The sequence below is a fragment of the Scomber scombrus genome, chromosome 22, assembly GCF_963691925.1.
Source record: "Scomber scombrus chromosome 22, fScoSco1.1, whole genome shotgun sequence".
Lineage (NCBI taxonomy): Eukaryota > Metazoa > Chordata > Actinopteri > Scombriformes > Scombridae > Scomber > Scomber scombrus.
In genome coordinates this window covers 18,444,094-18,471,531 of record NC_084991.1, presented here as the reverse complement: position 1 = coordinate 18,471,531, position 27,438 = coordinate 18,444,094, and the positions used below count along the sequence as shown (strand labels likewise).

General features: G+C 38.3%; 2 protein-coding genes across 2 annotated transcripts in view; both read left to right on the top strand.

Moving 5' to 3' along the window:
* col7a1l (collagen type VII alpha 1-like) overlaps positions 1-22,686 on the top strand; it is a 56,833-nt gene extending 34,147 nt beyond the window's left edge. Inside the window, exons 70-104 of the mRNA XM_062443558.1 lie at positions 140-343; positions 656-763; positions 1,748-1,792; positions 2,242-2,319; positions 4,075-4,176; positions 4,632-4,685; positions 6,373-6,411; positions 6,506-7,033; positions 7,184-7,219; positions 8,776-8,802; positions 8,930-8,989; positions 9,303-9,428; positions 9,569-9,640; positions 9,751-9,786; positions 10,192-10,251; positions 10,616-10,660; positions 10,759-10,794; positions 11,669-11,704; positions 11,936-11,992; positions 12,096-12,167; positions 12,419-12,490; positions 12,594-12,629; positions 12,712-12,792; positions 12,871-12,924; positions 13,030-13,083; positions 13,207-13,269; positions 13,350-13,412; positions 13,651-13,767; positions 15,469-15,546; positions 16,196-16,249; positions 16,360-16,408; positions 17,490-17,714; positions 20,521-20,592; positions 21,662-21,847; positions 22,475-22,686. Coding sequence (XP_062299542.1) covers positions 140-343; positions 656-763; positions 1,748-1,792; positions 2,242-2,319; positions 4,075-4,176; positions 4,632-4,685; positions 6,373-6,411; positions 6,506-7,033; positions 7,184-7,219; positions 8,776-8,802; positions 8,930-8,989; positions 9,303-9,428; positions 9,569-9,640; positions 9,751-9,786; positions 10,192-10,251; positions 10,616-10,660; positions 10,759-10,794; positions 11,669-11,704; positions 11,936-11,992; positions 12,096-12,167; positions 12,419-12,490; positions 12,594-12,629; positions 12,712-12,792; positions 12,871-12,924; positions 13,030-13,083; positions 13,207-13,269; positions 13,350-13,412; positions 13,651-13,767; positions 15,469-15,546; positions 16,196-16,249; positions 16,360-16,408; positions 17,490-17,714; positions 20,521-20,592; positions 21,662-21,847; positions 22,475-22,686 — 3,237 coding nt within the window. The remainder of the gene's footprint in view (positions 1-139; positions 344-655; positions 764-1,747; positions 1,793-2,241; positions 2,320-4,074; positions 4,177-4,631; positions 4,686-6,372; positions 6,412-6,505; positions 7,034-7,183; positions 7,220-8,775; positions 8,803-8,929; positions 8,990-9,302; positions 9,429-9,568; positions 9,641-9,750; positions 9,787-10,191; positions 10,252-10,615; positions 10,661-10,758; positions 10,795-11,668; positions 11,705-11,935; positions 11,993-12,095; positions 12,168-12,418; positions 12,491-12,593; positions 12,630-12,711; positions 12,793-12,870; positions 12,925-13,029; positions 13,084-13,206; positions 13,270-13,349; positions 13,413-13,650; positions 13,768-15,468; positions 15,547-16,195; positions 16,250-16,359; positions 16,409-17,489; positions 17,715-20,520; positions 20,593-21,661; positions 21,848-22,474) is intronic.
* Positions 22,687-26,354: 3,668 nt separating this feature from the next.
* ucn3l (urocortin 3, like) lies at positions 26,355-26,822 on the top strand. Its single transcript, XM_062444080.1, has one exon. It carries the CDS (start codon positions 26,355-26,357, stop codon positions 26,820-26,822), a length of 468 nt encoding a protein of 155 aa, XP_062300064.1.
* Positions 26,823-27,438: the final 616 nt, after the last annotated feature.

Here is a 27,438-nt window from a genome sequence, read left to right as displayed (position 1 = left end):
ACATATAACATATTATACATTGATATACTGTAATAATATGTTTCACATGAGTTGATGGACTGGATTAAAATGTTTATATCAAATATATGCTTGTGGTACAAAACTGACAGAGACACAACTCCTGTCTTTTGACATGCAGGACCCTTTGAATGAAACTGCAGAGGGTCCCACATTACGGAGAGTCACCACACTGAACAGAGAGCAGAAGTCTGGCAGGAATGAGGCCAAGCTGAAGGCATCTGAAGGGAAGGAGATTGTAGACGGGGACGGCAGCGAAACATCTTCACTCAAAATGAATGTGACTGTACTCAACTCTACTTTCAATTATACATCAACCCAGGAGGTAAGATTACTGTCCAATAAAATATGCCATCTTTACATTTGTAAGTGTGCAAGGCAATTTAAAACATGCTCAACTTCAAACAAAGAGCTGCAGGAGTCCTTAACAATTACAATCTTTTATGAAGGGCAAAGGACGAAGACTCAAGTCGGCTAGCTTTAAAATAAATAAATTAAGTTGTATTTTCTTGTAAAATTAAGATATTGGAAATGTGACAAAACACTAAAGTCAGAATTTGGAAAGACGATGTACTGTCTAACATTTATTTTCTGTTTATTTTAAATATCAATAAAAACATTTAAATGTGTATGTCAGACGGTTTCAGGGTTACCAGAAACTGTGGTGGAGACTGTTGTCCTCACTCAGGAAGACGCTCTGAAGAAAAATTCAGGACAAAAGAAAAAGAACAGGGAACGTGGGAAGGTAAAGCTTCCATAGACATCTAATTAATGACTGGGTGTGCCCTGAGGGATCGTAGATGAGCATGAGTATTGATTCATCTGTTACATTCAACATATAACATTAATGTGGGTTACTTTTTAACAAGTGTAATTATGTTTCTCGATTGCCATTGACCATTTAAATGTGTGTTATTATAGGAACATACTGGTGTTGCATGTTTTAGCCCTGTATATATTAATGAATATCAACTCTCCAAGGCACTTTTTTTAGCTATCTTCCGTACATTCATTGATTTCAGATCATTCGAATACAGAGATTTGAAACAGGCTTGACATAGATTACAGGAACATTTCTTCATCATAGTGTTTTTTAAAAGAAATTGAAATTATGGTATTGTTGCAATGTAATGCAGATGGAGGCAGGTGCTTTTTGTAGGTGTTTTTAAGGACACTCAGACATACAGGAGTTGGAGCACACATAGAGTTTAGGGAACACAATTCAGGGCAAGAAGTGCTCACTGTGAAAATATGTCTCAAGTCTCTACAAGCAGATATATATATCTCATTCCTTCTTTTTACTGTAATTGTACTGTGTTCCATACATCTAGACCTTGTTGCACCAGTTCAATAATTTAACCAATGATTAAATCATAAAACCAATATAATACTGCTATGAAACCAACCATGAATCCAGCTGCTACCTGCAGGGAATCCACTTAAGGAATTTCTCAAAAAAATGGTCAACCATACATTTGTAATGAATGGGCTGAAACATGCAAAACCATCGTTGTGGTCATACAAGTATAAATAGGTCCAAACTATTTGGTAACTTTTAACACTGAGGGCTCCTAAACATCTTAATCTTTTATAATTATTAACTACTTATTCCCCTCTTAAATATCTGCCTAAACCTATCAACTGGTTGTTTTGTACTTGATCTTCAACAATTTCTGAAGCATGAGAAACCTTTATCTTTTTTCTCTCTGACTGTGAACTTCTTAACCAGGGCAAAGGAAATAAAGGACGACATAAGAGGCAGAGACAACGCCTGGTAAATGTCTTTGAAGGGGGTCAAACGAAACCTGGAAACTTAACTTCGTCTTTGCCCAAACTAAACAAAAACAAACCAACTAACACAGCTGTCTCACTCTGCAGAATTTAAACACAGACTCTAACACTGGCTTGACATTAACATTATATTATTTGTGTATAAATAACTGCTTTGTTTTTTTACTAAAATATAATAACAAATAATTAGAATAAATTAACACATTTTAATCAATCAATAAGAAGTAAGCAGTAACTGTATAAACACTGTGGCTGGTATAAAGCATGCATTTGTCATCCATGTGCTTCTTATTATATTGATAACAGTTCTGATCATTTTGATTAATTGGTTGCCTTGTACAGTAATGTGTCCTAGTTATTATGACACATGATGAATTATGATCTGTAACAGTATCTTTCTGTAATTATTGTCTTCTTTTCCTTTATCTGAAGACAACGGAAGAGGACGAGCAAGAGGAAGATAATGAAGAGGAGTTTTATAATGGCGAAGAATACAGTTATGAGTATGAGGTAGGCAGCTTCAGTGAATGACTAATTCTTGCACTGTGGGAAACTCAATTTAAAGAGATGATTGATGATGTGGGGTTGTTACAGATTTGAAGCATTGTCATAGTGAGTGGCTTCTTGTTAACAGCCCTGTCAAACTCCTAATCAAATCACTTGTTTTTTCTTTTTAAATAGCATCGTCTCTGGGGACTAAAATATATGTGCCCACACTTAACACCGGAAAGAGCTGATTAATGACACACCCACTACCTGAATTAATTATTAAGAATAAATTAGTTTGTCATCATGGTCCACTGCATCAGCTCTGCACGTCACACTCCCGAGTGTCTCTGGTTTGAGTGTTAAAAAGTTAGGATGAAATTAATATATTTATATTTACGTATATATATATATATAGTATTAGTACAAAGTTTGGACATACTGTCTCATTCAAGGTGATAACAAGGTGTGACTGCACACAATGTGAGGATAGTGGTGAAGGAGAGCGCTCTCTAACACGTCAGTCCAAACTCTCCTATATGTGTTCAGTTGGATTGACAGTAAAAGCCAAAGCTTATGATTCATATCATTTTCATACTAATCAAATGTTCAGTGATCCCTCGCGCCCTCAGTGTTTCATCACTCAGAACAACTTCGTATTGATTTGCAGTAACCCTTCCCTTTAACAGGTCAAGTGGTTCCAAACTATGCTGGCAAAATGCCCCCAATAACATAACAGAGTCACCAGATCCCCTCACTGTAGGGGTCAAGCATTTAGACCTGTACCCTCTTGATGTACTCCGCACATGCACTCACTCACTTGTCGAGAATATTGTGAAGGATGACTCATCTGATCATATCACTTTTTTCCACATCTCTGTTTTGCACTACTGAACTCTCAAATGTGCATTCATCTTTGTAATGAGGGTTTATGCACTGCAACCCAACTATAATATCCGTCTCTATGTAATTGTCAAAGGACTGTTCTTTTTGACCTAGTCTGATCATGTCCTGCATTGACATTGTCAGTCACCTGAGGAAGAATCGCTCCTCTGTTTTTCCTTACATATGACACTAATGCACGAGCATCACAGTCATCAAATGTGTCGACCACAATTTCCAACCCAGTTTACTCTTAATGCAGAAGTCACTTTAGTCACTGTTCCTAGAAACACCAGCCAGGTGAGCAGTCTTTGTGACTGAAACTCCTGCCATCTGTGCCCGAACAATAAACCCTCTTTCAAAGTCACTCAGATCTTTTCCTCTTGCCATTTTGAAACAGAATCAGAATCAACTGGGCCTGCTCAGCATTTTTATACAAGCCACAGAACATGATTGGATGTTAATTGCTTAATTCTACCATGAAGTGCACCTGTGTGGAAGCAGATTTGTTATGTTTCTCCACTCATTTATTCAGGTTTCAGGTCTAAGGAGGTGAATTTACTGCAAACCACATGCTCTCATCTGTTTCTGCCAGGTTGGGTGAAAGTGTTATGATTCATTTTTAATGTAAAATATGTTTAATGCTATTTTATCACATGCAGCTTCAAGTCCAAACAGACGAAGTCCCATATCCACTGGATAACAAGGTGGGCATTAATAATTCTATAGCGTAGATGATGTTGATAATAACAAAAACTCATTCACGGTTGCAAGACTAGAACTCTGATAGAAAAGGAGCAGAGACAGCTGAGCTCAGTTTGTGATGCTCTGCCTTACGGTTTTTTTTTTTTTTCTTTGCAAGAATAATAACATATTTATGCCGTTTTATCTGTGTAGGAGGAACAATCAACATCGCACAATCCCGTCCAATCAGAAGCGTTGGCGGAGATCTCCAGTCATCCTCTGACGTCCCTCTCAGCCGGAGAAATAAATTCACAGGTAAAACTAGAGTATCTGTGTGATGTATTAGTCATATTAAAATGAATCAGAAACACAAATATAAAAGTATTTGACATGTCTTCTATTATTGTAGTGTTCAGTAATTTATATGAATTTAGAGAGATGTCTTATTACATATACATGTAGTTCCTTCCTCATAAAAAGACATTTGCATAACTGACTTTTTAAATATTTTAGATGTGCAATGTTTATGGGATTATGCATAATTGCGAGATTGCAGTTCTCTTCTTCACTGCTTTGTTTGCTCATTGCTGTTTTTCTTTGCTCATTACCGCCACTAACTGTCGATCAGCTAATCCTTCTTACAAAATGCATACATGCACATTAAGAGGAGGTGGAGGAGATGGATGGAGCTGCAGCATTGAGCTTTAAAAGTTTTTTGGTTTTTTTCAATGGCTGTCATGTTGTTATCTATTCTTTATTGTCACAAACAGGATGAAGTGTCACTGCCTATACCTCCCACCACCACAAAAGAAGGAGCAGACCAGGTAAGATACAGACTTAAATCTCACCTGAATGTTTCTTAAGATCCTTGCATGCCTTGGAATGCAAATCTCCTTTATTTAAACTTAACACAAGAGGTCTGAAAGTGATGGACAAGTGCTTTAATAAAATGAAGGAATGGCTTCACTTCTTTCTACATGTAATAATGTAAAGTATTCTGCAAATAAACTATGATTTAAGTGATATAAAATAAGCACTTGGCATCATATTTCAAGACCTTCTCTTCTTTCTACTTCCTGTGAAAATTTCACCAGTGCAAAAATGTGCACATGTTTGTCTAAGGCTAATGAGTATAGTATGGGAATGGAAACATGACAGATTTTATAATCCACAAACACTACTAAAGCATGAGATAGAGCAGCATTTTTGAGCAGCATGCTTTGAGCATGATTTCTCTAAAGCTTGACTGAATGGGAATGATCAGAATTAGTAGCAGAGTTCGACTCTTCAGGAATTATTTACTAAGAATAGATTCCTGAGAGTTACTTTTAATACTTTCTCTCTCATTTTTTTAAACAGGACATCTCTTAAATCCAGAGAGACTGTGACTATAGAGTTGTAAGCTTTCATAAGAAAACACTCTCTACATGGAGAGAGTGAATAAACTGTGAACTGTATTGCGGGTGAGGAGCCCTGAACCTGACCAACGTTTCATGAGGGGGGACTTCTTTTCACACAGCAACGATGTCACTCACCCAAAGCCAAAGCCGTGCCAAAATTCATTCCTTGTACTGGGGCTTTTTTTATTTTTATGTAGAGCTCTATATAAAATCAGGCGCCACTGTTAGACATGAGAATTGTGACCTCGTGTCCAAGTTATAGTCATTCTTCAGTTTGTTTAATGTAAACTCAAGTGTAGCCTTTACTTTACTTACCTTGTCTATGACTCCTAATTTATTTATTAAGGCAAATATTTCTGTGTAACAAATATCACATTAGGTAAACCTTGCTCAAACATGTGCCACCATTTTAATGCATATCTTCCTTGTGTCAAATTGTACTTGTACAACTTTTTATTTATTGAAAAGCAGACAGGTGTGATGTTTTACCTCCCTAAATATTTTTGAAATACCAGTGATATTATTCTGAATATTGAAATACTATAAACAATTTTGTAGCCAGATCAAACACTTTTTCACTGGTGAACATTTTCTCAGTTATTACATTGTTGTGTCTGTGTTTAACCTCTCTGTGCATGTATCCCTCAGTAAAAACATGTTAAAATAACTTCCTAAGCAAGTCTGTGTCTTTATTTTTTTATATTTTTATTATCATTCACATCAAGTTACACACAGTCTCATGGATGTTCATGATAGATAGAATTACAGTCATTAACAGTTCTGGGGACTCGACAGGTCCCTCGATCCCTGATTAGGGTCAAGAAAAGCGCCCCCTGGCCCAATCCTATGGTAAGTGTCACCTGGTATTATAGATCACAAATTAATGATAATAATAAAAATGGCAGAAGTAATAATTTTTATATTTTAGGCATTCATGCCAGGTGCTCCAGGTGGAAGAAATCGGTTCATGGAGGCACAAAAAGTAATTTTTTAAATACTAGATATTTCCAGTCTTTAAAAAACTAAAACTCAAATTGCACTCAAATAAAATATGTAATTTCATGGCCATGGTGAACCGCATGTGAGATTTACCTCTTCGTTGTAATTTCAGTATTTGTCTTCTGGAGCTCAAGGTTACAACAGCTGGAATGTAAGTCTGCAATCCATGAAGTAAATAATAATTATATTTCCAAAGAAAAAGGTTATTACTCATTTGGTTTGTGTCATGAAACTTGTTCTTCTAGAAGAAAAAGCAAGAAAACCCTGACCTTCAAACAAATACCAACAGTGGGAGGCAACAGCAGAGAGGGAGACAGCGATACAGTGATATAGAAAGAGAGATTGATCCAGGAATGCAGGGTGGAGAAGTGGAACAGGGTCAAATTGAAGAAGTAGAGAGGAGGGAAGTGGAGAAAGAGGAAGGGGTAAAACCAGATGGATTTAAAGAATCAGGCCCTGATCCAGTTTATGACGAGGAGGAGAGGAGCGGAGACTATGACTGGGAGACGGAGGAGGACGTAGATCGAGAGAGGGAAGGGGAGGAGGAGGAACTGGAGAGGGAGAGAGAGAGGGAGGAGCTGGAGAGAGCGAAAATGAAGATGGAGGAACAGCAGGAGAGGGAGAGGACAGAGCAGGAGGGGGAAAGAGACTTGGAGAAGGAGAGGGAAGAATGGGAGAGGAGAAGGGCAGAGATGGAGAGGGGGCAGGGGGGGCATTATGATGAAGAAACTGGGCGGCCATACCCATATCCTCCAGAGTATTTTTACCTCAAGGTAAGAAAAGATAGTACACTGTATGTTCTTAACACACTCACCATCATAAAACACTATCACCTGTTATCATTTAAAAATATATCAATTACATGTCCAGTTTAATTATGTAAAAGTAAATTATTAACTTACTGTAAATTTCTTGTGCAATAGGGACAACCAGGTGAGAATGGAAAACAAGGACACAAGGTGAATACAACTGTTTAAAATCTGATGAAGCTCTGATAAACTTAATTATCCTTGTACAGCCACATACAATCAAAAGAAGTTATGATGAGAAACATTTCATTTTGATTTTTTTTTTTTGATCTAAGAGAAAAGTATTGTTCATATTTGGCAACTCAAATTCCAGGTTTTGAGATATCAGTCCAATTTCTGTCAATTATGGTGAATGGATATTTAGTTAGTGTTGCTCTGAAAAATGAGATTTAACATCTATGCTAGTAGCTCTGAGAGGCTCTGAGTGACAATGCTGATATTTAGTAGGTATAGTTCGGTACCCAGGCAACATAAACTTATAAAACACTAAAATACAGTTGCAGTGGTGAAACATGTGTTAAACATTAGAACATAATAAACACAACATCTTATATTACATTGCAAACAAATAACTTCAGAACCAGGCACTACAAATAAAATCAGCTACACATAAGATTCCCGTCCTGAAACAGCTCAAGTTTCTTATAATAATTCATCCAGAAAAACCTAATCAGAAATAGAAGACATTTTACTAAATAGTGGAGCCCTGAAATCATCATATAACAAGCAATAAAACATAACATTGACTATAATGTTTACCATGTTAGTTTAGCCTTTTACATGCTAATGTTTGCTAACTAGCACTAAATACTAAAGTGCAGCTGAGGCTGATGGGCATGTCATTAGATGTGTAGGTATTTCGTCATAAACCAAAGTATTGGACAAATTAAGATTTTGACCTGATGATGATGCTATAAAAGTCAGGGGATGGTCAAAGTTATTACAATTCAACATGTACCAAATTTATCCAATAATTGTTAAGTTGACAGGTTGACAGTGCCATGCCGCGGGCCGTGCCATGCCGCGGGCCACGCCATGCGCAGAGTTTAAAATTTCAATGATGAACCCCACAAACACAATGCCACAGTCCTCCATTGTACTGGTGTGGAGGCAGAAATCTCAGAGACTGAACCTGTGTGCATAAAAACATTACTGTCTTTTTGGCTAGACACCACTAGAGGGGAGAAATGTGTTTTGTTTTGTCATTTGTGTGGGACCCTTTAAACTGAAACATACTGTATCTTCTGATTGTCAAGATTCGCTGATATCTTCCTACTGAATATCCTGATTAAAAGCATCGTTTTCATCATCATCCCAAGATCATAGAACAGGAATGACAGTTGTCACATGAAATGTGCCACCAGTTCATAAAAATATCATCGTTGCTCTCCCCGCCTACCCACATTGCGTCAGTAAATGACATCAGAGCTTAGGGAGAACTTCTCTCCCGTCTCGCCTGTCAGTAAAGCCAGTCAAGCCCAGGTCTTTGATGTCCCCTGCTCTATTTCTGTTTGACTGTGAGACAGTAGATTAAAGCAGACATGAATAATTCCCCTTGTTAAACATACTGACAAGTCTGCTTATACTTTTGTGGTTTTTTTATTTCAAATTCCTCTCTGTTGGCTTATACTGGTGCACGAAAAAGGATGTTTTGAGGTGCACTCCAACTTTATAACAGATACATGCTCTTTTCATCCACTTTTCAGGGTGAAATTGGCGAAAAAGGGCAAAAGGTATGTACAAGGTTCATTTATAATCATTATTTCTATGATTTTTTTGTTTCTGACAGAAAATCTTGGGAGTTTAGATTGTCATTTAAAGGCACAAAAGTGAAACATTTTGTTTGTTTTGTGTGTTCAGGGAGAGCCAGGCACTGGTCACAGAGGGCCAGAAGGCCAGGCTGGTCCTCCAGGACAGAAGGTAAAATTCACTGTAAAAAAAAACAACAAAAAAAAACATGTAAAAAGCCATGGTCATTTTGATTGACAGGCCTGGATTGACTTTCTCATTACAATTTTAAATTGGAGAAATTTTAATTGGCCCCATGACTCATTTGCTCATTTAAAATTGTGTATGAGCATATTAAATTGATAAAGACCTGAAGTACTTTATTTGAAAGCAATTATTCAAAAGCAATAGACAAGCTGAATAATAAGATTACATGAAACAACTGACCTTTAACTGTGTTTGTCTGCCAACACTTTTCTTTTTTTTCCTCCATGCGTTAAAATAGGGTGAACCAGGCGATTCGGGGCCTCCAGGTGCTCAGGGCATCCAGGGTATCCGTGGCAACCCTGGCTTCCAGGGCATCCCAGGAGTTAGGGGTCTCCATGGTGACCCAGGAAATCCAGGTAGAGAGGTACATCATCATATATCATCCTACAAGTTACAGGACAGGAGAATGAAAAGAGAAGGTTGTGACATTTGGTTTCAAAGAAACTGTATTAGTTCACTGTATGAAAAGTGGAGCAAGGCAAGATTGTATGTGTGTTGCTGCAGGGAGAGAGGGGTAAACGAGGTAAAAACGGATCACCAGGATCTTCTGGACCTCGAGGAGTACTAGGACCTCAGGTAAGCAATGCATCTTTTACTTTTTTTTTTCTTCCATTTTTATACCTGATTGCAAACTGGAATGAAGGTTAACCATATTTTTTTGCAACTACTGCATCTCTCGAATAAAGGGTCCTGCTGGTGCGTCGGGAGTAAAAGGAGAAAAGGTACAAATATTTTACACGTTATTTTGACAAAAAGCGATTCTCAAATCCAATTTTATTCCCAAAGGTTTCAACTACATATTGTTTCTCAGTGGATAGATTTGCTCAGTTGGAGGTTATTTTGTTGTTGTCACATTTATAGAACTTCAATCGCACATTTGTGATTATTATCTATTATTATGACGCCAGTGTCTGTTCAAGGATGTCATCAGAGAAACACTTAGCAAGTTGTATCTTTGTGTCTTTGAGAATTTATTTTTCTAAGGTCAAGAATGAATCATGATGATATCACATTATGTTATTTCACTTAAAACTAATGGTATTTTGCTCGGTATGAGTTGGTGTGTTTGTTACTTCTAAATAGTGCAATGTATAAAATGTTAATTATGACTGTCTTATTCTCATCAGGGTGACAGTATTCCAGGAGAGCCTGGTGGCAGAGGGTTGTCTGGCTTCCCTGGGAGAAGAGTGAGTTCAGCTTCAGACAACTTCCACTATTGTGTATCAGTGATGCTGAACAACATTTTTACCAGGTTTAGTCGACAGTATGTGTAGTTTTAGGTAAAAATTCCTGTTCTCAGCTCATGTTATGTAAAACATCACACATGCACTGTGATCAGCAACATGCAGCATAGTATAACAGTTTAGGATTGGGTAATATCTGCTGGGATTCATCTGCTGGGACAATTACAGTGTCTCTCCATCTGGTCTCATCTCTGATGTTTTGCATTCAAAGCAAAACAAACTATAGCTAGTTTTAATCCACACAACACATTAAAACTAACATAACAGTAATGTTGGCTTATTGTGCTAAATACTTGTTTTATTTCAGGGTGATACAGGGACTCCAGGTGTTAAAGGAACTCCAGGAAATATTGTAAGTGTGTCTTGATGGAAAATGATCTGAGAGCATTTTAATTCCACTCATGTTCACTTCCAGACAACATTTTTCTTTTACCTTCCCTCATGTTCTAGGGTCCGAAAGGCTTGCGTGGCAGCAAAGGTGAAAGGGTGAGTTGTTGTCCCATAACTTAATAATAATCTTTACCCGTGTTAATATGGCAGCACTTACTTTTAAAAGTAACTTGAAAAGTGAAATTGCAAATATTCTGCCTTAAAACAAACCGCACCAATTTGAAGTCCCTGATTGCAGCAAAAACACTCTTCTTCAGGATTCAAAACTTATTTTGAATAAGACAAAAGGTTTGTAAAGAAGGTTGCGCTAAACCTACATTTCTGCTGAAATGTTGCTTTTGTGGGAGGGACAGTTGGAGCGCTGAAACGTTGCATCTGTCCAACAGCATTGTTTCATTAAATGATGCAGCATTTTTACCAAGGCACCTATAACGTATGTGAAGGAAGTGTTGTCCAGACTGTTAGACCAGTACAACCAGTCTGCACAGTTGACTTCTTGCTGCCTGCATGCACTTAATCTTTATATTGACTCACTGTTATGGTTGTTTGCATCAACAGTGAGGTGTGGTGTTTGAGAGGCCAACGCTAATATTTGAATGTCTCAATATTTATACAGAGTCCTTTCAAAGATAGCAATTTCCATTTCATTCTGAGGTGTCAGTGGGTCCAAGTTGCGTTTATAGGAGTGATGTCAATTGTCAGGTTGCCTTCATAATTGTCTTTTTCTTCCCTATTAAAGTGTTCTACCAAATCTTGGCCAGGTTGTGTACACCAATCTTTCTTGACATTTTATCAAAGGTAGATTACACTGGACTGGATTTGATTATAACGTGAAGGGATTTCAAATCCCATGAATAGCAAAGCAGCGAGAGATATGAAGTAATCTGTTTGTTTGCTTTTTTGTTGACACCTGGAATTCAAATAATAATGTTTGGTGAGTTATTTTTAAAAGAAAGATCTTTCTTTTCAGGGTGACCGTGGGTTAGCTGGAGTCAGAGGAGAACGGGTATGATGATTTTCATGTTGGTCTATTGGTGAAGCACAGTCGGTTTATTTAACTGTGGCACTGATGCATCACAGGTGCACAACAAATAGCAGCATGGCTTCACATGCAGTACTGAATATCATACAAGACCAAACAAACACACAAGTATACATAAATCCATATGAATTGCTTTATTTGTTGCAAACTACATTGATTTGCACCTCATATTCACAATTTCATTCCTTTCTACAGGGAAGTGTGCTTCAAATGCAAGGGCCTCGTGGATTTAAGGGTTCCAAAGGGGATGGGGTGAGATCTTATATAAGTTGTTGTCATCCTATTACTCCAACGATTGTTGTACAAGTGAAGTAATGTGAATAAATTGTTTATTTTCCCATTTGGTTTGTTTCAGGGTGAGCTAGGCCTACCGGGTTTTGATGGAGATAAAGGAGAAAAGGGTGAAGATGGTCCCCCTGGATTCAAGGTAATACATCTTAATGCTTTTCCCCATGCTTTTCAAAGGGCAGCATCAACATCTTTTTGCAGTGAAAGGTTAATGGTTCAGTGCCATGTCTGAGGACACCTCAACAGTGACATCACTCCAGTCATGTTAAAATCTCTGATACACCATTAATAGCTTGTTTGACACTTAGATGATCATCAGTGACACTTAATTTGTCACCTAAACCAGATCAATGTCATTATTACAGAAACTATTTTAACTGTTTTTGAAAGGGCATTAAGGGTGATGCCGGGACTAAGGGTGCGTTGGGACGATTTGGAGCGCGAGGACCAGTAGGCCAGAAGGTCAGTAAGAGTTTATTGTAATTTCTCAACACTGCAACGTTACTTTAATCATTCAAAACTTTTTCTACTAGTACTGTATGTGAATTTGTTTTCTTTCCTACAGGGCGATCCAGGGGAGCCAGGACTCAATGGAGTAATGGTAAACAGCACAAATAATCATACAGGAGCCAATATCCTGTATTACAATCAGGGAATTAAATAATATCTATGATGATTTTAAGGGTCGCAACGGGGATCATGGAGTAGATGGAGCCAAAGGGGAGAAAGGAGACATAGGACTGGAAGGCCAGAAGGGCAATCAGGTACAGTGGGAAGCTAAATACAACTGATAATTTGCTCATTCAGCATCGTATTACTTTGTTTTGTTTTTGTTTGTACAGGGTGACTCAGGGGAGCAAGGCTTACCAGGAGACAAAGGGGAGAAGGGAGAGAAGGTCACTTGAGCAGATACTCACACTTGTCTTTCTGGTCCCACTGATTATTTGTCCTCCAGACTCGACTGTTGTGCTTGTTTTGATATCTGTCATATGCTTTCACAGGGATTCAGAGGTTTACCAGGTCGCATTGGGAGTCCAGGTCTGGATGGATATAAGGTTAGTCCTGAATTAGGTTGTCTGATTAGACCACAGCGGGGTTGTACATTATCAAGAAGTCCTGTCATGAATGGTGATTGTTCTTTTCATGTGATATGTCAACATTGTGTCTTTGCAAAACAGGGAGATACGGGGTTATCTGGAACCCCTGGCATACCTGGACTCAATGGACTCACAGGGCGCAAGGTATATCCACATATGTGTTCACAAACATTTCTCTTTATCTTTTTATCAAATGTAAACAAATGTGTGACATTTCTTTATAGGGTGACAAAGGAGAAGGAGGGACTAATGGTGTTGATGGAGGGCCAGGAGAGAAAGGGGATAAGGTAAGTAAATTAACAGCAGTATCACTAGTCGTCATTAATCCAATTACACTACTGATAATGTGTTAATCACAGTTATGAATTAAAAATTGAAATAAAAATTCACTGTTTCTTTTTTAAATGATCTTTTTTATGTTTAGGTTGTGTAAAAGAGCAGGAAAATGAATTTGTATCTTCCCCTGCGAAGAAAGGATCCATAGTGTGTTAATTTACTCCCAAACATTGTTCTTGCTCCATGCAGGGTACAGCAGGTTTCCCAGGTTTCCCGGGCTTCAAGGGGTCAGCAGGGAGTCTAGGAAGGGATGGGGATGAGGGACCACCGGGATCCCTAGGGCCCCGTGGGAACACAGGACCAAAGGTTCAATATACCTGCTTTCTCTTGGGGATATATATGGCTGAGTTTTGTGCCGATAAATGGAAAGAAAATGGATTTTAAATATTGCAGTTTAATTATCTCATTGTATCAAAATATAAAACTGTATACTATATACATAATCACAACTTAACTGCTCAATTTTCTCTAGGTGAAAATGAATAGCAGTCTAGCTGTTCTCTTCTGACATCGATGTATTTGAATGTCGTCCCTCTAATTGGAAGGCAATGCCATCTTTGCCTGTCGGATCCTCATTACAATAACATTTTTGATCAGTGATCTCCCCTGACATTGTCAGATCTGTCAGGCTGAGATTACAAGGATAGATTCACAAAGAGATAGTTGGACATTTTGGGAATACACTGACTCTCTTTTTTGCCAGATATGATAGATACCACTCTCTTATCTGTCCATCTGTCACAGTAGCTTAGTATAAAAACTGGAAACAAAGGGAAACAGCTAGCCTGGCGTTGTTCAAAGGTAATACAATCAGCCTACTTGCAGTGAACTTCCTGAAGTCACCACAAGGTTGCCTGCAGAGAATCGAGGAAGTCACTGCAACCAGCCAAGAAATAGTCCAGTACCAGCACATTTTTACACATCAGTTTTTTTACCGATTTACCAAACAAGATATAAAGCTGCTAGATTAATTTTGTCATTAATTTTGGGCAGTGTTAGGGTGGCTGTTTCCCCCTGTTTCCATTCTTTATGCTAAGCTAAGCTAACCGACACCTGTTTTCATATGAACACATGAAAATGATATCAACCTTCACATCTAACATATTTTTAAGTCATGATTTAAATGATGAAAACAGTATTTGATATCTCAAGAAAAATAACATGATTAAGCCTTCATCTCATATAATAGGTAGCGATAAAATAAAAATATGCGCATCCAACTTGTTTCATGAGTTGTAACCTTATAATGACTGTCCTAAAAAAGGTTGATGCTGACCACTCCTCCATAGACTTTTTTTCACTAGATATTATATATATGTTATATGTTATATATATGGTACATTATTTGTACTGAGGATACATCATGTCTATAATTTATATTAAATAGATCTGCTTTTGAGATATTCACAGGACAAATGATTCTGTAGTTAGGTCTTGCAACACATTGAGGTCATTGTCAATCAGTGATGGGACTTTAATAGCTATACAAAATTATACTTTGTCACTTTAAAAAACATACAATGCAAAAAGTCCAGCTTACAAGAAAAAAGACTGAACACAGTGGACAGAAGAATGAGCTGAGCTTGATTACAGTCATCACTGCGTCTAGCTCGGAGAGAATGGCAGCATGCGCTCTGTACACTGCAGCAGTGGATACAGCAGAGACATGTCCTTAATTAACACTCACACACACACATACACAGAGGTCTATTTCTGTCTGCAGCTTTCAAGTAATATCTTACTCAATTAGTGCCTTTCAGCTACAATTACTAGACTCTCAGTGTTGACAGAGAGTGGCTGGAAACCTCTAATGAGGATATTCGGAGGACGGACCTAATTGGGAGGAGTCCGTCGTTTGTACCTTTCAGAAGCATAAATGGATGAGCAGGGATGAGTTGTGCTGCATTGCGTTTTTTTCCCCCCTTGTTAACATAAAAGTTCTGTGTTGAAGATTAAAAGAAACTTATAGAGTGTTTTCTTTGTGTGCACTTTTTTTATGTGAAACAGGGAGACAGGGGCAGAAGAGGGAGACCGAAACCATGTCAGAGGGGAGTACCTGGCACTCGTGGAAAAACAGGAGAGAATGTAAGAGTCATAAATGAACACACACCCATTCACTTCTTTAAACACACTTATAGTATTGAAAGCGGATGTCCCACCAGCTCTCCTCTGTCCCAGTCACTTTTGTAACTCAGTGGATCTTACCATGGAGGGTTTTTACTTTTTTACTTGCTTACTGAAAAGTTAAAGAATGTTGTTTCTGTTTTCTTATGTAATATAACAAAAACACCTTTTCATTGCATAAAATATTTTGTGAGTATTCAACCACAGTATTAGCATGTGCCAGCTCTCGCACTCATGTTGTCAATACCAACAGAAATGTTGTTTAAAGCTGCATAAATAGACTTTTTTGGCCACTTGAGAGCAGCAGACTAAAGCTGTAAACACAACAATGACATACGATAACCTTGTTGATAAGTTGATATGGTTTACACATTCAGCAAACATGGAGCAGCGTTATCATTCATTTGGAGTCATGTTTCTTGTCACCTGGTTAATATAAGTCCAATATCAACTCTCCTTTTAGCTCTGTTTTAGTCTCTGCCAACTCCTGAGGGAAATGTCTGGCTCTCCAGGCTCTACTGCCTGGAAACAACGTTATTAGATCAGCGAAAGTAAACAAAAACTGTAAAGTTGTTGGCGGTATGAATGTGTAAATGTGTTTTTCTTGTAGGGTGCATTGGGGATTGAAGGAGCAAAGGGGGCTAAGGGAGAACCTGGACTCTCAGTATGTGTTTAACACACACTGACACAATCACATTTTTTAAATATACAAACAGACTTTGCAAAATTTGGAAGTTAATGAAATTATTGATTATTTTCCTTTTCTGTGTCAAGGCTGACAAAGTGAAGGAGCTGGTCAACCAGGAGGTGGCAGAAAAATGTGGTAAGTGTGTGTGTGTGTGTGTGTGTGTGTGTGTGTGTGTGTGTGTGGGTCCACATTTGTGTGTGAGGGTTGTGGGTGTCATATTGCATGGACATTTTGAACTCTGTGCTTGTACTTGAATATGCATGTATCCAAGAGTGAATAAACGTGTGCCCCCAGATAGACCTACATATTTTGTAAGTGTGCGTGTGTGTGTGCGTGTGTGTGTGTGTGTGTGTGTGTGTGTGTGTGTGTGTGTGTGTGTGTGTGTGTGTGTGTGTGTGTGTGTGTGTGTGTGTGTGTGTGTGTGTGTGTGTGTGTGTGTGTGTGTGTGTGTGTGTGTCAGTGTTTGTTGTAGAGCTCCTGCGGCAGCAGCATGGCACCCGTGTGTGTTGTGCCATCTGTTATGTTCTCTCAGAGGAACACACACCATGGTGCCGGCAACAGTAGAGCCATTCACAAACACGAGACTGCCATTAAGTAGATACCTCACCAAGAATCCACAACACTTACAAAACACTTAAAGGAGGATTCTGCTTATCGTCAGCCTTTCTGCCATTATGAGAACTTGCTCATAAGTTACTTCAGTTTTGAGTTTCCTTAGGTGTTGAGCAAGTTTGAATGCTGATATCCAAAATAATTTGCATCATGGAATTTCCTGCATGATTTTAATCAATCCCTTAATAAACTGCAACTTTTAAGCAGTAAGTAGCCAATGAACCACCCAAAGCTGGGTTCCCTGCTGTTTACTGTTTATAGTGACACACTGTTGCTTTTCAGACACGTGTAATCACCTTTGTAGGGGATGATGTGATGAGAGAATGTGTTTATATTTGTTGGTAAAAATAGCCTACTTACTGACTGCTTGTTGAAATGTGTTTCGCTTTCGGGGTTTCACTGCTGCTGGAAGTGGTGGTCATAATGGCACAAACTAAGAAACTAAAGCCTATGTTGAAACTACTTGAAATTTTGATTTACTTGCCTCAGACACAAACATCTGTCACTGAACCAATTATTTCAAAAGTATGTTGTTGCAAGGAAAGTATAGTTTAATATTTAACTAAAACAATGTTCTTATGTGGATATGTTTTGATCGTTACAGGGTTGGAGTACAAGTTAATGGTAAAGTCCGAGGATACAAATGGAACAACCACGGTGACCAACGATAAAAATGAACCAGAAGATGTAGTAACCTCCCTTTCTCATGACATCCATGAGGAAGAGGTGGAAGAGGAAGGTGAAGAAGTGGAAGAGGAAAAATATGGAGCAATGACCAGTCTTGCTCCTGTGATCCTGGGAGAAAAAGGGATCCCACCAAACCGCACTGGTAATAATAATCCTAATATAATTTAAGTAACTATCAGCAGCATCCACACCCCTTGGCCTAACGCACAGCAGAGCCTAAAATATGATTTTCAAAATTACTCTGTTGTACTCTGTCCAACTTAAGTTTAATAGCTGTGATGCATGCAGTTTGACTGTTATATCAAGAGTGTCAACAATATCATCACCTATATCTCACCCATTGTTTTCTTATGTATTCTTTTGTTGTCAGTTTAATTCTTGGCTTACATTTTTTTACTCCTTAGAGGATCTTAAGACTTTTTTGGTGACCAAAATGTTACAATTAACTTTGATGAACTTAGAACACACTGTGAAATAGCGGCAGTTACGACTATACTAGGGTTACGCCATGGATACATTATGTAATCAACGTTGTTACCATGGAAATGAGTTATCAATCACAACGTAGCCTTGCCCTGAAGCATACCCTGTATTATCATCTATTTTCTATTATTGTCTACACTCTAAATGGGACTATAATTTACTAAATGAACATCGTGCTGTATTGAAGAAGACTTGAAAATAGTGATTGAGATAATAAACTCATTAGGAAAGTGTTTACTAAGGTAATACACCAAGTGAGAAGTAGGGTAATTTTCTCATAGACTTCCATATAATCTGACTTCTTTGTGAAGCCACTGGAGTTGCCCCCTACTGGTCATGAGAAAGAAAGCAGGTGTAAGGCACTTCATTATTGGCTTCACTTTTCAGACCAGGAGCTCCCTGCTTGGACACATCGTTCAGTTGTGCTCTATAGCACCATCCTTAGGGCAGCCTGCAACTACACTTGAGATATATTGGGACACTTCAAACACAGTTTCAGTCAACAGTTTACCCACAGTCCAAATGGACACCTGACAGCCAGTGGCATGAGTCACCAAAGCTGCAACATGCAAGCTGCCATTAGCAGCAACATATCATTTGATCCCATTATTGATTCCGACACATTACACTAATCAAATAAAACTACACTAGGGCCGATGCATGAGCATGCAAAAGCACTGCAGGCCTCTGTATTTTTATTTGTAAGTGACAGTGATATGTGAAATATGTATTTACCACCATTTGAAATCTGCTTGTAAATAGTGCCTGCAAATTGTTTTTGTGAAATGGACCCAAAAAATCAGGAGTTTGAGTGTTATGTGACTGACTACAGGTTGCGTCACTGACTACATAACTATATATGGGTTTACACACTGTCAACACTCTAATCCAACTCAGTTTACTCGTGCAGTAAAAACATATTGAGCAGAGCGATCTGACGGGGTCAATTACACAGCAACACTCTTAAGACTTGCAGCTCTCAGACTGTAGTTGTTACATCAGCATGAAGACAAAATGCAAACACAGTTAAACAAAGGGTCAACATGTAGCAAGAGATCATACAATATTTCATGAAGCTCATTAGTGCACATAGCCCCCAGGCAAAATGTCTTCTCCTTACTACTTCCCAATTTATTGTAATTCTTGCTGTAGCAACTATAACCGGGAAAATCATCAAAGAGTGAGTCTGTCATTGCCCATTGTCAATGTCGTCATGTTTATTCACAAATTACAAGTGTTAGATGTGGAACAGTGACATTTAGCTTGTGTAGTGCACACAATAATAAATGTGCTCAGACACAGTGCGACACATGGAATAAGAAGAATTACCATAAATAGACAAGGCCATCTATAAATAAAGATTTTTCTAAATCTAGCAGCTTCTGCACTGAATTTTACCTCCAAGTCTGAGTATTATTCATATTAATACACACTTTTCGCTGTTTTCAAAGATTGTTATCAGCTCTTTCCTCGGCTTGCTCCTCTGACAAACTCAATCCGATTGATCACTTTGAGCCCCAAACAATGAATCCTGATAAGCTTTAAATCAGTTGTGTGGGTGCTAAAGTGTGAAATACTCAAACTCCTTCATGAGGAATGGAAAAGCACTTTGTGAAATAACATGTTAAAAGAGGCAGAAATTCTTGCCCAGTTAAGTGTGAGTTTTATATTTCCTGTAACTTCATCAGACAAATGAAGCATAGTGTTTGTTCAGGCACTGACGTCAAGCTTGTATTAGCCGATTCATTCATGCCTCACAATCACTAGCTCATTTTCCAGCTTTGTGATTATCAGCTGACTAGTGATGCCCAATCATTTGCAGGTGCAAGGCCATTATAACCTGACACTTCTTTACTCTGCTGGTTCACTCATGCCAACACACTCTGCTCCCACAGCAAGTGTTTCTTTGTTTCTAGCTGAGTTGTAATGGCCATGCATATGTTTGTTATGGCAAAAACTTAGATGCTGCTCAGACTCCTTTAGAGCTCCCTCACAGAGTAAAACCTTTTCTGCTGTGTCCTTTTTTCCTATGTAACTGCTTTCCATAAAGGGTCAATTGACATAAGTGTCTCTGATGGAACTGTTTGTTTTCCATTTTCTGAATATTAGGCATGTTGCTCTGATCAAATCCGATGAAATCAACAGAAAGAAAGAGAAAATGTACTTGCTGACATGTACCTGTACACTTTTCATTCCAGCTCTTTCAATTAATTTTCTTCAGATTTTTTTTTTTGTCTTTGTCTTTCACTCCTGGCTTTATTGGCAGTATGGTATGAATTGTATCATTTGTGTCACATATTTACAGAAAATTTGCATAAGAACTCAAAAAGTCTATGAATGAAAACTTCACTATGTTGCCCTGAAATATTGACTGAAGAGCCAAAAATGTCGTCACCATTGATTAAGTGTTGGTCCGTTAAAGGCAGCTGCCCAAACCTTTCATTGATGTGTGTTCTGGTCTTCAGACTCTCTTGAGGAAGGGACTATGAAGTGGGGCCATAGGAAAAAAAGAAAGGTTTTTGGAAAAAACACTGCAGGTGAGTGACCCAAACAACTGATTTTCTATATTTACATATGATCTATGAGTAATGAGTTACTTGAAATGGTTAAGAACACTAAGTGGGAGGGAACGATAAAAACCAAACCATAATCCATGAATGTTTGACAGCTTGTGCCAGATTCTTTGAGGCAGTTTATAAATATATGATAAAAAAAGTACAATGAATGTTGTGATGAATGAAAATATAACAGTACATTAATAGCACCCACAACTGAGCTGATCGTCATTCATATTATAGGAGTAGTCTGACATATTGGGAAGTTCACTTATTTTCTGTCTTAAATGTTTAGCCTAACTCAGAACAAAGAGCAAAGCTGGAAGGAAAATTAGCCCTCGTTAAATGTAAAACATTTGTTTTTTAAAATGTATTTACATATTATATATAGTCAAGTCCAAGATAGTGTCAGCACTGTTTTGTTTAGAGTTATCGAAGCATGAACTGTCCACTTCACTAGGAGATCTGGCTGCTGTTCTCACGTATAAGCTACATAATGCATAAACCATGTCAAGGTTTCTTTTTTCATACACACTTAATTCAAACATAGAACAAGTCATTAAGAGAAATTTGAAGTTGTTGACAGGCAATTTTGAGTGAGCTAGGCTGGATGTGTTGGTTTTATACAATTGCCTGACCCACAGGTACAGCAGGTTTTTATCTCCTGGAGTCTATATGACCCCAATTATATTGTCTTCTAAGTAATCTCAAGTTGATATCACTGAACTCATTCCTTAGACATCATGAAAATGTTTTCAGAGTATTTTTGCAGGATGTCAAACACCTTAAATTTGCTAAAAAATAAATACATAAATATAAAAGAAAGAAAGAAATAGGGATTTTGATTTTCTAATGTAGCTATAAACTATTTAGGAAAAAAGTTTTTTATATTTGTGTATTCTGCCTATATCGCAAAAGGGTACAGTAGACAGGAGAAGAGAGAGAGGGGGAATGACACACAGCAAAAGTGCAATTACATAGTCAATGTCTGGAACCACAATACTGCTAGGCCCCAAATTTAACTTATATTTTCACATGCCCCCCCCACCAGTTTCAGGGACAGACCGCTGCCTGGAGCCCATGTCAGAAGGGGCCTGCTCAGACTATGTTCTGCTCTGGTACTTTCACCATCACTCTGGGGAGTGCAGGCCATTTGTGTACGGGGGCTGTGGAGGCAACCGAAACCAATTCTCCTCAAGACAAGAGTGCCAGAGTTGGTGTAAGATGGAGAAAAAAGGTAGGATACCAGTCTAACTATGAAATATACATTGTAACAGCTAATCCAATCAATAAAAAGTCATGCTTTAAATGAAAGGGAGGAAACTAATCAAATATGATCATTAAGTCTATACAATATTTTTGTTGACCTTTATCATTGTATTTAACACTTAATTACATTTTCACAGGCACTGAACCCCGGATATGAAGCCAGCAACCCCAAAACAAGATGCAAATTTGTGTACATGATTGTGTAAAATGTGATGTTTTACTGTATTTTGTTCTTATTTATATATTTCGACTGACTATTTTTACATTTTTTATACAAACAGAAAGTTGGAAATCAAAATGTTAATGTTAAAAAACAGGTTTATTTCTTAAAATATACTGACAGAGTGAGTTTTGAATGACAAAAGTGAGAAATATCAATACTACTGAAAAATTAAATCCGTCTTAACTTTTGTGATCTGTCTTTGTCGTGCCTGGCTCTTCCCTCCCCTTTTCTCAAGCCTCACTCTTTACATAACGCTCCGTCACCTTTCTTATGTTTTGTCAATTGCCCCGCATCCTGTGTGGTATGAAAAATAAGAATCTGGTAGCTGATTGCCTGCTGCCACCTCCACCGCTACATATGTTCATTTGGCAGGGGGTGTTATGGGTCAGGCTGGGAGCCAGATGAGGGGCCAACAGGGGCCCAGTGTGGGAGATCACGCAGGGACTGTTTTAGAGGGCTCTCCATCAGACCGACGCAGCAGTAGCAGGGGATTCCTGCGTGGGTGTTGGTGTGGGGGCAGCACGCGCAGTGTGACATGTGAAAACACACGACACAGCTCAGATTCTCAAGTTGTCATTGGTTGATGTTTTGAAGAGGATCCCGTTATATTCCTTTTTTTTTTGTTAGTTGTTGTGCATATTCAGTTTCCGGTGTTCAAATTTAGTGTCTGCTGCTATACAAATGCAAAATCCTGCACCACCTAAACTGGAGACAGTTCCTCAGAAGGTGGCTAACTGAGAATAGACACCATTGAAAGTATCATCATTCATCTCAAAGTTATCAATGAGGCTTTTGGAGAGACTCCAGCAGCTTCTTCACATTAGTCACGATTCTGCACTATAATTTACTCCCACACACTAAGATGCTACATAGGTCAGCAAGACATGGTTACAATACAGCACACCCTCTGCCAACCACAACTACTCAAGACCTATGACGGGCCCACCACTGCAAAAAAAAAATCAACTCAACAACAGCCTTGTTTTCATCTTTCAAATGATTTGTATATATATATAATTGAAAATAGGTCTACTTATGCGAAAATGTTCTTTGAAATCTTTGGATAAGTATGTGTTTATTTATTTATTTAGTTTAACATGCAAAATTTTGGCTGATTTGCTTCCTTGGGACAACATCATGAAAGTCCTCTTTGATGTGGTTCAATCAGATTGGACTAACAATGCTAGCAACATAATCAAAAAATAGAGAGAAATATGTTGTGAGACTTTATAATTTCATGCACATGGTCATAGTAAGAAGCTGATTAAGAGAGTATGGTTCTAGGTAAAGTGGTAACGTCTTAAAAATGCAACAGATGGTTCCACTAGTATCAAGACAATGAAGATTCAAGAAGACCTTTTAACAAGTAGAATGCATCAGAAAGAAGTGAAAGTATCTCAGTTTTCTGGTTGTATTGTTTATAAATGTATTTACTCAATACCAAAGTAAAAGATGATCAATACACAACCTTGGCATAGCCACCTTGATCTTATTGTAAACTGAGTGAAAGGCTTTATCGCAGAGAGCTCTCAACATCTTATTTTAGTGACTAACATAAACAAAATTAGTTTTCCATTGACATTGAAGAGGAGAAAGTAATTCAGAGATCAATTGCAGAGCGGGAGCAGGAGTGGGAGGACATCTCGTTGCACAGTGTGTCATAGACTGTGACTTCTCCAGCTGTGAAGACCTACAGTCATATTAATCCTACAATGAAGTTGCTCATTAGAGCTTGACCCAACACCCTTTGATCCTCTCATTCTGTGCATGCTCCTTCTTCATTTTTGACATGGTAATGTACATCACTGCAGGTGTTTTCTGGAGTGTGTTACATGTAAAGGTTTTAATTAAAATGCAATCTTCTCCAGATCTCAGATATCATTCTTCTTTTGAAATAAAATTGCCACATATGCAGCGTGCAAATCATGCACAGTGGGGATACCATTCTCAAAATACAGTCTGTTTGGTATCATTCACTCGTGTGGGTCCATTCACAAAGGTTTAAAGACAACAAATCATTGTCTCTACATCAGAATATGTGTAAATGATATCAATGGAAAAATCTGACAGGGACAAACGTACTGAACGTTGTACCTTCTTCATTTTGCATACAGTTCAAGGTGTCTCATATACATTTTCAAAGCCATGTCTCAAATACCATGCATGTGTGAGTTATATTAGTAGTATTATGCCTTTGAGAGACATAAAAAGACATAAAGCGAACGTGCTGTTAGCTGGTGTGAAAATTACCTCTCTGAAAGGACACGACTGTGTGTGACATATTGGGTCAGGTGTCCCCAAAAGCTCTGTTCTGGGTCCACTTTTGTTTACTATTTATGTTAACAACCTGAGTCAAAATGTTCCTAAAGCACAGGTTTATGCCAATGATACTGTCATTGACTGCTGCGGTGCCCCCCTTGCTTAATCAAATGAGTATTTGCAGTCTGCTTTTGGTATTGTTGAGTCACAGTTGTCTGATATGAAACGTGTTAAATGCTAAAAAAAAAACTAAATTGAAGCTGTTTTCTAACGCCTGGAAGACTCTAGCTTCTCTGCCTAATATTGTAACCTTGCAGTTCACTCAGATTGAATTAGTGTCACAGTACAAATATCTAGGTATTTTAATTGGTGATAGTTTAATTTTTAAACTTCACATTGAAACTTAGTAAAGATACTGTAGTTCAAACTAGTTTATATTAGAAACAAATGCTGCTTTTCCTATACTGCCATAAAGAATTGGTTGACTATAGTACATGCATGCTCCCTACCCAATGCTTTCATTGGCTGGATGCTACACTCTGGCATGTAGGGTGCAATGGTTAGTGAGAGCTTTGCAGTCTGTGACAAACCTATGGGTTCGGAAGCCTTCAGTGATCATGTGCAGACTCACTCACTGCTACAATAGTCCATACTTGATCTGCTCCCCTCTTACTTTTGCGGGTATATCTCACTCACTCACTAATTTATTAATCCTTTATAGATCAGTTTTGGTTTACACTTTATTAAAAAGCAAGTCACTAGCACAAAAGTAATGTCTTGCTGGGAAGGATAAACTTATTTGATCTATAAAGCATTAGTCAAATATTTATAGATCATTATTAAAGGCATTAGTCACAAACTGTAAACCCTTAGCAAAGGTTCCTTATTAGAAAATGGTGAACAATTGTATGTTTGCACACAAATACACAAAAGAGGGTATGATGCAACCTTTTACAAGCCCATATGCCACATAATCTTGGCATATGGGCTTGTAAAAGTCTTAAGAGTGTCATGAGTATTTTGGTAGAAAAAGAAAAAAAGTACAGTTCCTCCATTTTTACATTGTATTGACTTGGAGCTGTCCGTGGTGCTGAACAGGCAGCTTCACAGACACTACAGATCTATTGGAGTTCAACTAGTTTGCTGGGTGTTAATTAAAATTTTTACAGCTGTAAGAAATCATGATGTGAAGTGTAACCACAATGGAAATATTACACAACATCATATTTTTCTTTTGCATCAGTTGTCGTGATGCTTCACTTTCACCGACAGGAGGTCACATTTACTAACTTTTTTCTTTCTTTTTTAATTTACCACTACATCACTGCATCACAACCAATGAGATATCACATGGCAAACAAAATGTCAACGGGATGACGTTGTTGCTGGCGTAAGGATGCAGTTTGATGGCTCCTACTAAATGAGTGCAGTGGGAATGGACGAGCAAAACACTCTGCTGGTCAGACTGTGCGCACTGCTGACCTCCTCACACATCAGTTTATCAGGATTGCTCATCAAAAATTCACTTCTGAGGATTTCTGCTTGTTTTTTCTCTTCAGGGATACACATTGCTCGCCCTCTTTAACTGTATTCTTTATTATAAGACACGAGTGGTAAGTTTTCCTAAAATATTGCTTACATATTTGTGATTGCCTTTTAACTGTGGTCCAAACAACTTTTCGATTAAGCAACTTGCCTAAAAGTACAGAGAAGCTGACAACTCTGCTCTCAAAATATTGATCTTAACATATTTAATCAAGATTCAAAAATCTATTTTGCCTAACGGTAGAATAAATATATGTTAGAGGAGAGTATTTGTTGCTTGTTTCCGATGTGAATTAACATGTTTAATTTTCTTCAATGGCATCTTCTTTCACAATGCACTTCATTCATTCTCACCACGTTTCTTCATTTGTTTAATACACTTGAGGACAGAAAAAAAAAAAACTAAATGGCATGCCAATTTTCCTCTGTTGGTCCCAGAGGACACAGCATGCTGTCGTCTCTGAAGACCCTGCTGCTGCTCTCGGTCCTGTGCACACCGACCTCCAGCCTGTGCCTCCGCCTCTACCACACCCGCTCCGACCTCCTCTGTAACAACCAGCTGACAGTCGGGGTCCGGGGCGACGAGAACGAGCCGGGTTACATCCCCGTGGACGGCTGGGGATCCCTCCTGCAGTCCGAGGAGTATCTCTCCTCCTCTTCTTCTTCTTCTGCCGAGTCCAGTCGGGAAAAAAGGACTTCAAGTCCCGCAAACTACCGCTTCATGAGCCGGACGAAGCTCAGAGGGCAGATGCTCCGCAACAGCAGCAAAGGGGACCGGAGGAGCAGGCTGACCCTGTCCCTGGACGTCCCGACTAACATCATGAACGTCCTCTTTGATGTGGCCAAAGCCAAAAACCTGCGCGCCAAGGCGGCTGAGAACGCGCGCCTCCTGGCTCAGATTGGACGGAGAAAGTGAACATGGGCAACTTTAATTTAACAGACAGCCATGACCAGTGTTGGCCTCGTTCTTAAAAGTATAATGAAGTACTCCGTATTCATTTTAAAGTAACAGCACTGATTTGTCAAACCAGGGGATTTTCTTTAAAATACCCACTTACGTTACAGGTTTAAAAAAAACCAGGTATTTCAAATATTGTCATGACATAGTTGCTCTCATGTTTTTGTTTCAAATCAATTAGGAATTGGGAAAACCTCCAATTAACTTCCCTGCAACTTTTCATAGCAATCTGAACTAATGATAACACTTCAAACTGTCCATTATTTTGATTCAGTTTTAAAGTTTAATTGATGTAACAACTTGAATTAAATCTATGCCTTTGTTGCGAGAATGACACATATTCTTATGCAGTGTAGCCTCTCTTTGGTTCACTTTAGGATTTTTGATATTCTTTGATAAAGAGAGAATATGGTCAAGAGCAATAAGGGCAAAGTTATTTTACTTGTATCAATGTGACTGGTAATTTCAGTCAGGAAAATATGATAGCTGCTTCTTTTTGGGGATTGTAAACAGGTGGAATTATAGCTCATCTATTGGCAGATTCCTTTCAGATCTGGAAAGATGATTTAATGAT

What these genes read in the sequence shown, in the direction of transcription:
- ucn3l (XM_062444080.1), top strand. Translation starts at nt 26,355, where the DNA reads ATGCTGTCGTCTCTGAAGACCCTGCTGCTGCTCTCGGTCCTGTGCACA.